Below are 12,943 nucleotides of genomic sequence, written 5' to 3'. Positions count from 1 at the left end.
ACATTATTCTGTCTCTGTCTTTCTCTCTCGCTATATATGACAGGACTGATTTGATTCACGAAGAGCCCCCGTTGACAAAATTTTAAGCAGCAGGCCATGGCTTTCTGTAGCAGAAGCCTGCCCAAGTTATGTCCTGCTCGGACATTCAGGGCGACCAAGGGAATCTCCATCGTAAATCTGAACCGTCCGAACCCAGATTCCGGTTCCGATTCAACGGGCTCCAGCCAAGTTCCGATGACGTGCCTTGGCATGATGAGTAAGAAGGGTTCAGGACGCTTCAGAGAGACCCCTACAGAATTGGGTCTTTTCAGAAGAAATGTTGTAGATGCACTCCTTGTGATGGGCTTCTCAGCAATTGCCTTATGGTTGGATGAAGAACGAAGAGTCCGTTGTCAAGAAGGAGCTAAAATTGAAGAGAAAGATGATGACAATGACGGTGGAAAAGAAGAGAAAGATCGTCAACAGCAACCACCTGAAGCCAAATCAAACATCCACACCGCCAAATGGAGGGTCTTTACAGACAAGGCCCGGAAGCTCTCTTCTCAGGGATTATATGATGATGCTGAGAAATACTTCTACAAGGCACTGGAAGAGGCTAAACTAGGGTTTGGTGACGGAGACCCACATGTGGCATCTTGCTATAACAACTTGGCCGAACTTTACCGGATGAAAAAAGAATATGAAAAAGCTGAGCCCTTCTATGTTGAGGCCATCTCTCAGCTCCTGGAGACCTCAGGTATTGAGGATGGAAGTGCCGGGTTCGCTTTACATAATCTTGCTGGGTTCTATTTGCTCCAAAGAAAGCTCGATCGAGCCCAGGAATGCTATGAAGAAGCTTTGAAGATTAAAGGCAGAGCTTTGGGCTTTGATCATCCTGAGTATGCGAACACTATGTTTCACTTAGGGGAGGTGATTCGGCTGCGTGGGGATGTGAACGGTGCTGTTGATCTCATGCGAGGTTCAATCATGATTCTTGAGCAAATTGGACTTGGTAGTACCGCCATCGCAATCAAAAGGAGGGGACGGCTTTCGGAAGTATTGCTCTTCTCTGGACACTTGAAAGAAGCAGAGGTGAATCAACGGAAGGCCGTGCAAATACTGGAATTCTCTAAAGATGCAAGTGCCCTAGATGTTGCTTCTGGTATCGAACTCTTGGTTACTATTCTTCTTAAACAGGGTAAGTTTGATGAATGTGAAGGATTGTTAGAACGGTGTATTTCTGTATTGAAAGACAATCATGACCCCAATGACATTCACTTAGCGGCATCTTTGTTGAAGCTTGGTGGCATACTTCTTCAGAAGGGAAGAAAATCGTTGGTTTCTTCGGGCAACAATTCTACGGCACACAAGTATTATGGGAAGGCGGAGGAGCTTCTCATGGAAGCAGCAAGGATAGGAGAGATGAAATGGAGAGAATCACATTTGGGGGCTGGGAATGGTTCTCTCGAGAATAAGAGATTATCATGTGTACGTGGTCTTCTTCTATCAATTCAATCGTTAGTGATGTTAGGCGAGCTCGGAATACACAAGCTTGATGTGGTGCCTGACAGTCAGGCTGCACTTTCAACGCATAAAAATGCCGAGGAGGCATTGCGACGTGCAATGGTGTTGCTCGATGATGCTCATGTGCAAGAAGTGCTCAAACCGTCTGAAGCCAATCGACTCCGCATGGAATGCTCAGAGAACATGTCTCGGTTACATGAAAGAGGCACAAACAAATGATTGAAAAGCAAAAGATTAAACATGTCAAAGCCTTTTGAATATGTTTCCCTACATTGCAGGTGTTAAAAGTCTCTCCTTTCTTCTTCCTTTGTCAACATGTATCCCATGGGACTATGTGAAGGTATACAACTTCGGATAAGTTCTTTTTCCACCTTTTTTGACTATTCCCCCACCCAAAATGAAATAACAGGTACTCTTGTGAATGTCACACTGGAAGGGCTGAAAAATTTGTAGGTTTCTGCTGCCCATGAAGATTTCTGGCCATATGGAACATAAAATTCAGCAATAATAAATCTATCATTTGAAATGATATATTTGTGAAGAACTGTCACATTGTTCAATTGGGATGAATGCAAATTTCCTAGACGAGATGTGTTGTTTTTTGTGCTTATACTGCATCAGTATCCTCTACACCTTCCATGTTGAAAATGGTGCCGGATGGGATGGGGTTATACTAAGGGCAATAAATTTGATTTACAAGTTCCATTACTACGTGCTTGGTAGCTTAAAATGTCCCCAATATCAATGTTATACAAAAGTGTGTGTGTTAAACTTTGAGATTATTCAAAAGTTTAGATGTTGTGAATGTGATAATCACCCACCATATAGTCATAATTCATCTGCATTGTTTGGTGGAGAAAATTCACAGAGAAAACTTTTGGACAGATGAATATAGATGACATGAAAAGTTTGATCATTCCCACAATACATTTGGAATCAAATGCACAATCATTTAAATTTCATATTCTATATCCTTTGACGTAATTTCATATTCTATATTCGTGGAACTACTTAGACTGGGGTTTGTTTATGCAATTGGATTTATACTAATTTGAATAGTCTCCATGGAAAAAAGCCGTGAAAGTAAAACAAATCCTGAGTATTAAGCATCACCATAAAAATTCACATTAGAAGAGAGCCTAAAGCTTGTATATGTTGGACAGTGTGAAACTGGGTTTAACTGCAGCAATGGCCTGTTCCAGCTTGTCACAATTTGTTTGAGGGGAAACTGTGTTGGAAATGACACGAGTATCCACCATAGTAATAAGGTACCAGATAAGTAACTGCACACAGATAATAATGTAGGCAGCTCTTGTCTATTACATTTCTACATAACCAACATAATTTTATGGCAAGACGTTGTCACTTCTCTTCCACATCACGAAACGCATGCATCGCATATAAGATTACACAAAGAAAGATACGCATGCATCGCATATAAGATTACACAAAGAAATATTATTACGCATGCGTTTAAAAAATGCTTTAATTGACACGATCTTTAGCCAAAAACAATAACGCATGGCGATTGTCAAATACTAATATTTTCATTGCAAACATGATATACATAATATTTGGCTAAATAATTTTTAACTGCCAAAAACAGAAGGACTGACCAAGTACTGTTAAATAGCCTTACTGCACCGGGATACAAGTACCAGCATCAGGGCAAAACAACCTCATCACAGAGGTCAAGCTAATCCAGGATAAAACCTCATCTCTAAGAATGAGGTGCCAGTTTCTTTTAAAAAGATGGTAATGCGAAACTGGAAGCAAAAATAAGTACAACTATATTCCGCTAAATACCTTTAGCACCTGCACAAAAACCATAATAATATAATACTCAAGCAGGAATCCATCCTAATAGTACGTTGAGATTACACCCTCTCCACAGATGTTAAGCTCCTGGAGGACTGCCTCATCTTCAAGACTGAGGTGCAAGTTGCTTCGGAGAAGAAGATACTGTACCTCCTCATCATCAAAGTGGAAAGATGCAGCTGAGAAGAGCATCTCTCGCAATCCTTCAACAAGCACAACTCTTTCTGCTCCCACTACCCCTTTGGCCACCTCATCTGCAAGCTCATGCACAATCTGAGATTTGCTGGAGATGCTTGGCGGTGCCCCAACGTAGATACACTTCTCAGCCTTCTCCCACCGCACATGCGCTGTTCTCTTGGCCACTAGTTGCTTGCCATCCACACGCACAGTATACTCCACCTCTCCAACTTGATCCACACGACATACCTCTACACCGCAAAGTTCCATCACCATCCTCTTCCGTGCCGGAGCAGACAACTTCAGCTTCGGATCACCCAAGTAACCAAGTATGGTTCTATACATTCCTTTCCCTATAATCTTCCTTTCCTGTACGTTTATCATCTGATTGCAACTAATTTTGCTGGAACCAGTGCTCACCACATCAGACAATAATTTCACGCCAAGGTCTGTATACGTTTTCACTAAATCCTCTATCCAAGACACTGATGCTGCAGTTCTCGGGTACCATGCAAACTTCAGTGAAGGGCAAGAGCTTGTAAAGATTTCCTTCAGAATAAGATTATCAGCATATAAAACTTCACTGGGACGAGCTACAATAATTGTATCAGCATTCTTAGAGTCGTCAACTGACCCACTGCACGGGATTCGGCTCTGCTTCAGAAATCTGCCCAATTCTGAGCTCGGTTTGCTCGCAAATGACTTCCATCCCTTTGCAATTATATACCACGCATCCTCGCAATTTTTCCTACCAACTTTACCTTCCTGTCCCATGCTCCAAGTCTGCCACAACGAGCAATACTTCTCCATCCCTGGGCTTGAAGCAACTCCCATGTTCTCCTTGAAAAATTTAAGTATATCTGGATCTTTGTAGTATCTCTCAAGGATGACCAGCCTATTATGAAAGAGACCTTCGCTATCGTTAACCACGCAATCCTCAGCACAGCTCCAGAAGCCTAGTGTTGCGTTCCCCTTTCCACTCGGCACCCATATGCTCCTCACCTGAGGATTATAGAGCCAACCAATCCAGTTCTGCTGTCGTAAATACGCATACCATCTCATGGCAGTGTCGCTATGAACTGACGTGAAGTCATTTCGTGATAATTCTTCTATGTGGGCAGCCACAGCTTTGGCCCCTTGCTCAACTTCCGTCACCATGCCAAGATGACTCAGAACAACAGAGAATGGGCTTAAATCCTCATAAAACGTCTTGTCCACAAAGGGTACATCCCGTGGTGTCAGTACATTGGTCCACTTCCCCATATCGAGGAACGTTGCTGAGGGCCTTTTGCTACCATGTTCCACAGTCCTCACCCATTCCACCTGCCGGAAAGTTGAGCTCAGCTGGTCTGGAATGCAGGCTAGGGTTTGCAGCCAACCCAGTAACGATTTCACATCATTTGCGGGAAGCTCTGAAGGACAAGGTATGACAAAGTGTGCATTCGGAGGATCTTTGACCTGGAAAATATCGGATGCATTCAGTACCTCCTTCAGGAACTGTATGATGGCACTCTCAGTGATCTGATCCGCGACGAAGGTTGGGGGCTTAAGATACAGTTCCGACAGGAAGACAGCTACTCCTTTCCACGAGCCGTTGACAAGAATCTTCGGCCATATGCAGACAGACCCTGGTAGGAGCACTGGGCCTTTGAAGTTTGCAAGGACGCCTGCCTTAGAGTCCACAACAGGAAGCTTTGGGGACATGACGCTGCAGACTATGGCCGAAAGATGTTCCTCCTTGCATGCATGCAGAAGGAAATGCGTGGCGCTCAAAACCAATCCTTCTTCTGCCCTCAGCCCACACAATTTCAGAATTTTATCGGCATATGTTTGAACGGTTAACGGGAAAATACCAGCGATTTCTTCAAGCCAGCGAAACAATTCTGAACTTTTGGATTCACCCAATTCCTTCATAGCCTGGATGGTGTCGCTGTGCATAAACCTCACATCTATCCATTTCTTGAAGACAGGTGTCCACTGAGATAAAATGGACACATCCTTGTTCCCCCATGTATAAAACACTGTAGTGCGATCTTTGTCTACCAATTTCAACATCTGCATAACCTTTCCATCGTCAAGATACTTAATGAAAGGAACATTACTTGGCATTTGATGCTTCTTCCGGGCTTCAAAGAGGAACACAAGAAGCTTCACGTACAAGGCCTCCGGTAAGTTCAGTACCCACTTCTGGTCACGTAGGCAATTAACGTAAAGATCCCATGTAAGAGATTGAACCCCAATTAGGGCAAGCACCTTATTACAACCCTGGGCGAGTTCAGCGTCCACAATGTAGAACTTTTGGGACGTTAGAGGTACAGGGGGTGGGATCCCATGTTTGTGTACTATCTGCAAGAATGTCCTAAAATCGGAGTAAATACAGAACGCCATAGAAGGTTTGCAAAAGAAGCTCATTTCTGAGCCTGAACCGCCGGTGGTGACATTTTCAAGCTTGGTCTTACAGGCCTGAACCCCAGGAAAGTGCTGCCCAATGTTCCTATCCAGCAGAACTGTGTTGTGACTCTTAATCTGCTGAATGATCTCCTCTCGGACGAAGGCGAGCTCCCGGACACGAAGATTCTCGTATGGAATGTAGCGGTATATATCCTTGATTGCAGTAGTACGTTTTACCGCAGTATTCGCGGATTGCAAAAGGAACAAGAAGGCAGAGATGAAGGCACGCGGCACACACGACAGGATGCCTTTATTCCATTTACTGTCATATCGGATGTTGTCACGGGAAGAGACAAGCAGGAAATCTGCATTGAGGATGAAGGGTAGGCCCACTGTCATCTTGGTGGGCAAGAAAGAGAACAGGTCGACGTCTTTATAGTCATCTTTCAGAGGGAAGGCCAAGCTCACCATCCATGAACGGACATGGCGACGCTGATCCAACTCGTGATCCTCCTTCACAGGGAACTCCTGCTTCCAAACGTGATACGCAGTTTCCTTATCCAATGAAGATAGGCGGACCAGGGAGTAAGTGCAGTCATTGTCGATGAGCGGAGCACATTCTCGAGGAAGAGGAGAGATGTGGCGCTCCACTGACATGTCTCGGGCAGATGCCTTTTGGCTCAGTTGACGGACGGAGAGCTTCTCGATCTTATTCAGGAAGAGCACCAGCTGAGGCGAAAGTTGGAATAGCTGCTCCCGCATGGCTTGCACCTTATCTTCACGGATGGGCAGCAATATGACAGTGGTTGGAAGCTCATCCTCGCTCATGTTCAGAAACTCGGCAAGCTCTGGATTTGTGGGGTGATCCGCCCACTCCGGCACAATGAAGCCCAGCTCCGAAGTCTTTGTGGGGGCATCGTGAAACCGGATGCGATACCCATTGCTGATCACCACTGGGTGGCGCGTTATCAGAAAGACGCTCTTGAATCCGATGCCTGACAAACCATACCAAACAACATTGTCTGATCAATCCTGCTGCATTGCTGCATTAAACAACGCTATATATACATACCCTCATTGATTATATATATTATTTCTAAAACATCACGTCAAAAACTGTTCAATCCACTCAATTACATAGACTCTACTCTCAATCCATGCCTATTTTCCTACCCAGAATTAAGAAAACATAAGCACATTTGTCGTTAAGATTATACCGCACATGTTAAGATGGTGCTGTGAGCATAATTATTAGTAGAAATAGCAGAATCATACCTTTCTCCCCGATGTAGCCATGGCTGTCTCGCTTGCCCTTCTTTGTAGACAGTCCGACACTGCAGAGACTCTCCACATTGGCTCTCGAGAACCCAACTTCATTATTTAGCACGGCGAGTGTCCACTCCACCCCTACACCCAAAACGTCGGCTTCCACAAGAACGAACTCCATCTTCGGCACCACTCCGTCCCCATACATGTTGTCATCCGCATTCTGTCAAAAAACCAGCAATATACATTTTGTTTCTCGAAAAAAAAACAAATCATGGCATGAATATACATATGTATATATATTCAGAGACGTAGAGTACCATTATAATTAGCATGGCTCGAGATAGGAGAATAGGACAATTGTATTGGGATGCATTCAGATGTGCATGAATAAGAAAGGAACTTAATAATGTGCCATGATACATATACATTGAGGGTCAACGATATGTCATTGAGAGAGGCAGAGAAGATTTCGTACCTGTACGAGCTCCATCACAAAATGGATATCCTTCTGATAAAGCTCCGCTGCGAGATGGCGTATGGATTCATGCATATCCCGAGCCAATGGGTTCTTCATCCCATCCACTCCAATTCCGAACTTGTTTGCCCTTAGTTCCTCCACAATCACTGAAATTTAAGTGAAATGAATTCCGGCACAAGCAACGGAGTTGATCCCCAACATTGAATATTTTCTCTTTCAATTTTACCATCATTGAAGCTCAAAAATAGGAGAATTTAGATGCACGAACGAGCTAGGAACGCAAAGATTGATTCAGATAACTAAAGAGGCAATCCTCCAAGCGATCAAAATAGGTGGACAAGTATGTGTATGTTAATCATCGAGCATGAGCTGAAGGATGAAGTGGAGACTTCTCAAAGGACATACACATATACATATACATAGCTACTAGCACCTATTTGTGTAGTAGTAACCTTCCATATTGAAAATGGTCCTGGTAACATTCCTCTTGTACGAAGGGCTCTAAATTTGCTTTACAAGTTCAGTTACCACTTGCTTGCTAGCTTAGAATTGTACCCAATATCAATGTTCTACAAACTTTTGTGTATTAAACTTTGAGATTATTCAAAATTTTAGATGTTGTGAATGTCATAATCATACACCCCATAGTCATAATTCCTGTGCATTGTTTGGTGGAGAAAATTCACGAAGAAAATATTTGGGACAGATGAAAGTAGACAACATAAAAAGTTTGATTACTGCTGACCACAGTTACTCTTCAACATCAGGATTTATGTTACTTAATATTTCCTACAGTACATTTGGAATCAAATGCACAAACATTTAAAATGTAATATTCCATATCCGTTGATGTAATTACCTCTGCATGTCAAGAACTATTGGTGGAACTACTTAGACTAGAGTTGGTTTATGCAATTGGATTTATACTAATTTGAATGAGTAATCGCCATGCAAGACAGCTGTGAAAGCAAAACAAATCCCAAGTATTAAGCATAACCATTCAAATTCCATGGAATTTAGCAACATGTTGATCACTGTGGAATCTCATTTCCCTCTGAGTTACCATGAAAACTGTGTTAGAAATAATTTTCCCTCCTATCCATACTAAGAAAATGGTTTTCACTGCAGCAAAGGTCTGTTCCACCTTCTTTCCTTGTCACATTTTGTTTCAGGAAAAACTTCGTTAGAAATGGCACGAGTATCCATCATATTAATAAGATAATAGATAACTAACTGCATACAGATAACAATGTAACCAGCTCTTGTCTGTTACACTTCTACATAACCAACATAATTTTATGGCCAGACGTTGTCACTTCTCTTCCACATCACGAAACGCATCCATTGCATATAGGATTACACAAAGAAAGATTACGCATGCGTTTAAAAAATGCTTTGATTGACACGATATTTAGCCATAAACAATAAGGCATGGCGATTGTCAAATACCAATATTTTCATTGCAAACATGAGATACATAATATTTGGCTAAATAATTTTTAACTGCCAAAACAGAAGGCATGACCAGGTACTGTTAAATACGCTTACTGCACCGGAATACAGGTACCAGCATGAGGGCAAACTAGATGTACATGCTACGATAACACCCTCATCACAGAGGTCAAGCTAATCCAGGATAAAACCTCATCTCTGAGAATGAGGTGCCAGTTGCTTTGAAAAAGAAGGTAATGCGAAACTGGAAGCAAAAATAAGTACAATTAGATTCGGCTAAATATCTTTAGCACCTGCACAAAAATCATAATAATATAATCATCAAGCACTCCGAAATGCTATTGAATCGATATACAGATATCTAGCAGGAATCCATGCTAATAGTACGTTGAGATAACACCCTCTCCACATATGTGAAGCTCTTCTAGGACGGCCTCATCTTCAAGACTGAGCTGTAAGTTGCTCCGGCGAAGAAGGTACTGTACCGCCTCATCTTCAAAGTGGAAAGATGCAGCTGAGAAGAGCATCTCTCGCAATCCTTCAACAAGCCCAACTCTTTCTGCTCCCACCACACCTTTGGCCACCTCATCTGCAAGCTCATGCAGAACCTGCAATTTGCTGGACACGCTTGGCATGGCCTGGAGGTGGAGGTAGTAGATCCGCTTCTCAGCCTTCTCCCACCTCACGTGAGCTGTTCTTCTGGCCACATGTTGCTTGCCATCCACATGCACACTATACACCACCTCTCCAAGTTGATTCACACGACATACCTCTACGCCACTAAGCTCCATCACAATCTTCTTCCGTACCGGAGCAGGCAGTTTCAGCTTGGGATTAGCCAAGAAACCCAGTATCGCCCTATACATTCCTTTCCCTATAACATTTCTTTCCCCTACTTCTATCATCGGATGACCGTTAGTTCTGCTGGGGCCATTATTCGATACATGCGACAATAATCGCACCCCAAGTTCAGAGTAGGTTTCTATTAGCTCATCTATCCAAGATGCAGATGCCGCAGTTTTCGGATACCAGGCAAACTTCAGTGAAGGGCAAGAGTTTGCGTAGATCTCCCTGAGAATGAGATCATCGGCATACAAGACCTCATTGGGTCTTGCTACAAAAATTCTATAAACATCTTCTGAGTCTCTGTCTGACTTAGTGCATGGGATTTTGCAGCGTTTCCGGAATCTGCTCAATTCTGAGCTCCGGTTTCTTGAGGAGGATTTCCATTCTTTTGCAATTGTACACCACACAACCTCACAGATCTCTCTACTTACTGTAAAATTTGATCTCCTGCACCATTCAAACCACAATGAACAGTAATCTTCTATTCCTGGGCTTGAAACAACTCCCATGTTTTCCTGGAAAAAGGCCAGAACGTCTGGAGCTTCGTAGTACTTTTCAAGGATGACCAGGAAATCATCAAAGAGACCACCGTTATCACTAATCATACATTCCTCAGCACAAACCCAGAAGCGTCTTGTTGACTTCCCTTTGCCAGTTGGAACCCATATGCCATTCAGCTGAGAATTAGAGCGCCAACCATTCCAGTTCTGCATTCGTAAATACGTATACCATCTGGCGGGACTGTCACTGCGAACTGAGGTGATCTGATTTCTTGATAATTCTTCTATGTGCGCAGCTAAAGCTTTGGCACCTTCATTGTCATGCTTCACCATGCCGAGATCACAGAGAATAGGAAAGAAAGGACTTAAATCCCCATAAAACCTGTTGTCCACAAAGGGTACATCGCTTTGTGTCAGCACATTGATGCAGTTTCCGCTCCCTAAGAATGCAGCCGAAGGCCTTTTGCTACCATGATCAACGGTTTTCACCCATTCAACCTGCTAAAAACTTGATCTCAGCCGGTAAGGAATGTAGGGTAGAGATTGTAACCAACCCAAAACCGATTTCACATCAGTTGCTGGCAGCCACCAAGGAGAAGGTATTTTGATCTGTGCATTCGGAGGATTTTTGACCTGGCAAATATCGACTGCATTCAGTACTTCCTTCAGGAACTGTACGATGACACTCCCCGTGATCTCATCAGCCATGAAGGATGGTGGTTTAAGGTAAAGTTCCGACAGGAACACAGCTTCCCCTTTCCACGAACCATTGACAAGAATCTGTGGCCATGTGCAAATAGAAGCTGGAAGAAGCACCGGGCCTTCAAAATTCGAAACCAGACCTGCATTACAATCAATTAGAGGAAGGTTTGCCAACATGTTCTTGCAGTCATTGGCTGATAGATAGCCCTCCTTGAATACATGCAGAAGGAAGTGGGTGACAATCAGAACAAATGATTGTTCTGGCTGGAGTCTACAGGATTTGAGAATTTTGTGAGCATACGATTGCACGGATAAATGGCAAATACCTGCAACCTCTTCAAGCCAGCAAAATAGTTCTGAACGTTTCTCGTTACTCAGTTCATGTATCGCCTGGACGGTGCTGTTAGGCATAAAACTTACAGGTATCCATTTCTTGAAGACCGGTGTCCACTGAGATAAGATGGAGACATCCTTGCTTTCCTAGGTTTACCAATGCCATCAGATGTGTGATGATGGAATGATCATCACGGTGTTTAATGAGAGGCACATCACTTGGAAAGTCATGATTCTTCTTTCGACATTCACAGAGGAACACAAGAAGCTTCACGTACAAGGAATCCGGTAAATTTTGTAGATAGCGTTCCATAGCAAAGGTTGAACCCCAATTACGGAAAGAACTCCATGGCGTTCCATTGCTATTTCGGCATCCACAATGAAAAATTCTTGGGATGTTAGAGGGCCAGGCGGTGGTATCCCTTCTTTGTGTGCTGCCTCCAAAACTACTCTAAACCCGGAGTCAATAGAGAACGCCATGGAAGGTTGCAAAAGAAGTTCATCTCTGCACCAGAACCGCTGGTGGTGACATTGTCAAGCCTGCCTTTACAGGACTGAATCCCACGAAACTGCTGCCCAATGTTCTTATCCAGTAGAACTGTGTTGTGACTCTTAATTTGCTGAATGATCTTATCTCGGATGAAGCCGAGCTCTCGCACGCGAAGCGTGGCGCATGGAATGTAGCAGTACACATACTTGGTTATAGCAGAGAATCCTGGCACAGTATTCGCAGATTGCAAAAGGAACAAGAAGGCAGAGATGAAGGCACGCGGTACGCATGACAGGATGCCTTTATTCCATTTGCTGTCGAATCGGATGGTGTCACGGGAAGAGACAAGCAGGAAATCTGCATTAATGATGAAGGGTAGGCCCACGGTCATCTTGGTGGGCAAGAAAGAGAACAGGTCGACGTCTTTATAGTCATGTTTCAGAGGGAAGGCCAAGCTCACCATCCATGAACGGACATGGCGACGCTGATCTAACTCGTGATCCTCCTTCACAGGGAACTTCTGCTTCCAAACGTGATACACCGTTTCCTTATTCAATGAAGATAGGCGGACCAGGGAGTAAGTGCAGTCATTGTCGATGAGCGGAGCACATTCTCGAGGAAGAGGAGAGATGTGGCGCTCCACTGACATGTCTCTGACAGATGCCTTTTGGCTCAGTTGACGGACGGAGAGCTTCTCGATCTTCTTCAGGAGAGCACCAGCTGAGGCGAGAGTTGGAATAACTGCTCCCGCATGGCTTGCACCTTATCTTCACGGATGGGCAGCAATATGACAGTGGTCGGAAGTTCATCCTCGCTCATGTTCAGAAACTCGGCAAGCTCTGGATTTGTGGGGTGATCTGCCCACTCCGGCACAATGAAGCCCAGCTCCGAAGTCTGTGTGGGGGCATCGTGAAACCGGATGCGATACCCATTGCTGATCACCACTGGGTGGCGCGTGATCAGAAAGACGCTCTTGAATCCGAT

At 43.9% G+C, this 12,943-nt stretch overlaps 3 protein-coding genes across 3 annotated transcripts; 1 reads left to right on the top strand and 2 right to left on the bottom strand.

Moving 5' to 3' along the window:
- Positions 1–2,032, top strand: LOC147848917 (Tetratricopeptide repeat (TPR)-like superfamily protein). Its single transcript, XM_087337978.1, has one exon. The coding sequence runs from the start codon at positions 97–99 to the stop codon at positions 1,720–1,722; it is 1,626 nt and encodes a 541-aa protein (XP_087194104.1). The 5' UTR covers positions 1–96; the 3' UTR covers positions 1,723–2,032.
- A 1,318-nt stretch (positions 2,033–3,350) lies between these two features.
- LOC147848916 (ATP/DNA binding protein) lies at positions 3,351–7,776 on the bottom strand. Its single transcript, XM_087337975.1, has 3 exons — positions 7,634–7,776; positions 7,165–7,378; positions 3,351–6,884 (listed from the first exon to the last, which is right to left on the bottom strand). Exons 1-3 carry the CDS (start codon positions 7,730–7,732, stop codon positions 3,364–3,366), a joined length of 3,834 nt encoding a protein of 1,277 aa, XP_087194101.1. The 5' UTR covers positions 7,733–7,776; the 3' UTR covers positions 3,351–3,363.
- A 4,052-nt stretch (positions 7,777–11,828) lies between these two features.
- Positions 11,829–12,937, bottom strand: LOC147848915 (DNA-binding protein). The gene is given in 2 exon segments (XM_087337976.1): positions 11,829–12,666; positions 12,669–12,937. Coding segments are annotated over 2 exon segments (861 nt in total). The 5' UTR covers positions 12,779–12,937; the 3' UTR covers positions 11,829–11,915.
- Positions 12,938–12,943: the final 6 nt, after the last annotated feature.

The sequence above is a fragment of the Azolla caroliniana genome, unplaced genomic scaffold (genome assembly GCF_043228905.1).
Source record: "Azolla caroliniana isolate FFs.n. ecotype wild unplaced genomic scaffold, voAzoCaro1.0.p SCAF_184, whole genome shotgun sequence".
NCBI lineage: Eukaryota > Viridiplantae > Streptophyta > Polypodiopsida > Salviniales > Salviniaceae > Azolla > Azolla caroliniana.
The sequence above is the reverse complement of the archived record's forward strand: the minus strand, read 5'-3'. Positions and strand labels throughout refer to the sequence as shown.

Excerpts from the sequence above, each read along its gene's own strand:
- LOC147848917 (XM_087337978.1), top strand. The coding sequence starts at position 97 with ATGGCTTTCTGTAGCAGAAGCCTGCCCAAGTTATGTCCTGCTCGGACA.
- LOC147848916 (XM_087337975.1), bottom strand. The coding sequence starts at position 7,732 with ATGAAGAACCCATTGGCTCGGGATATGCATGAATCCATACGCCATCTC. Across the intron at positions 7,379-7,633 it reads TTGTGATGGAGCTCGTACAG|AATGCGGATGACAACATGTA; the intron begins GTACGAAATCTT and ends GTTTTTTGACAG. Across the intron at positions 6,885-7,164 it reads TGGCTACATCGGGGAGAAAG|GCATCGGATTCAAGAGCGTC; the intron begins GTATGATTCTGC and ends ATGGTTTGTCAG.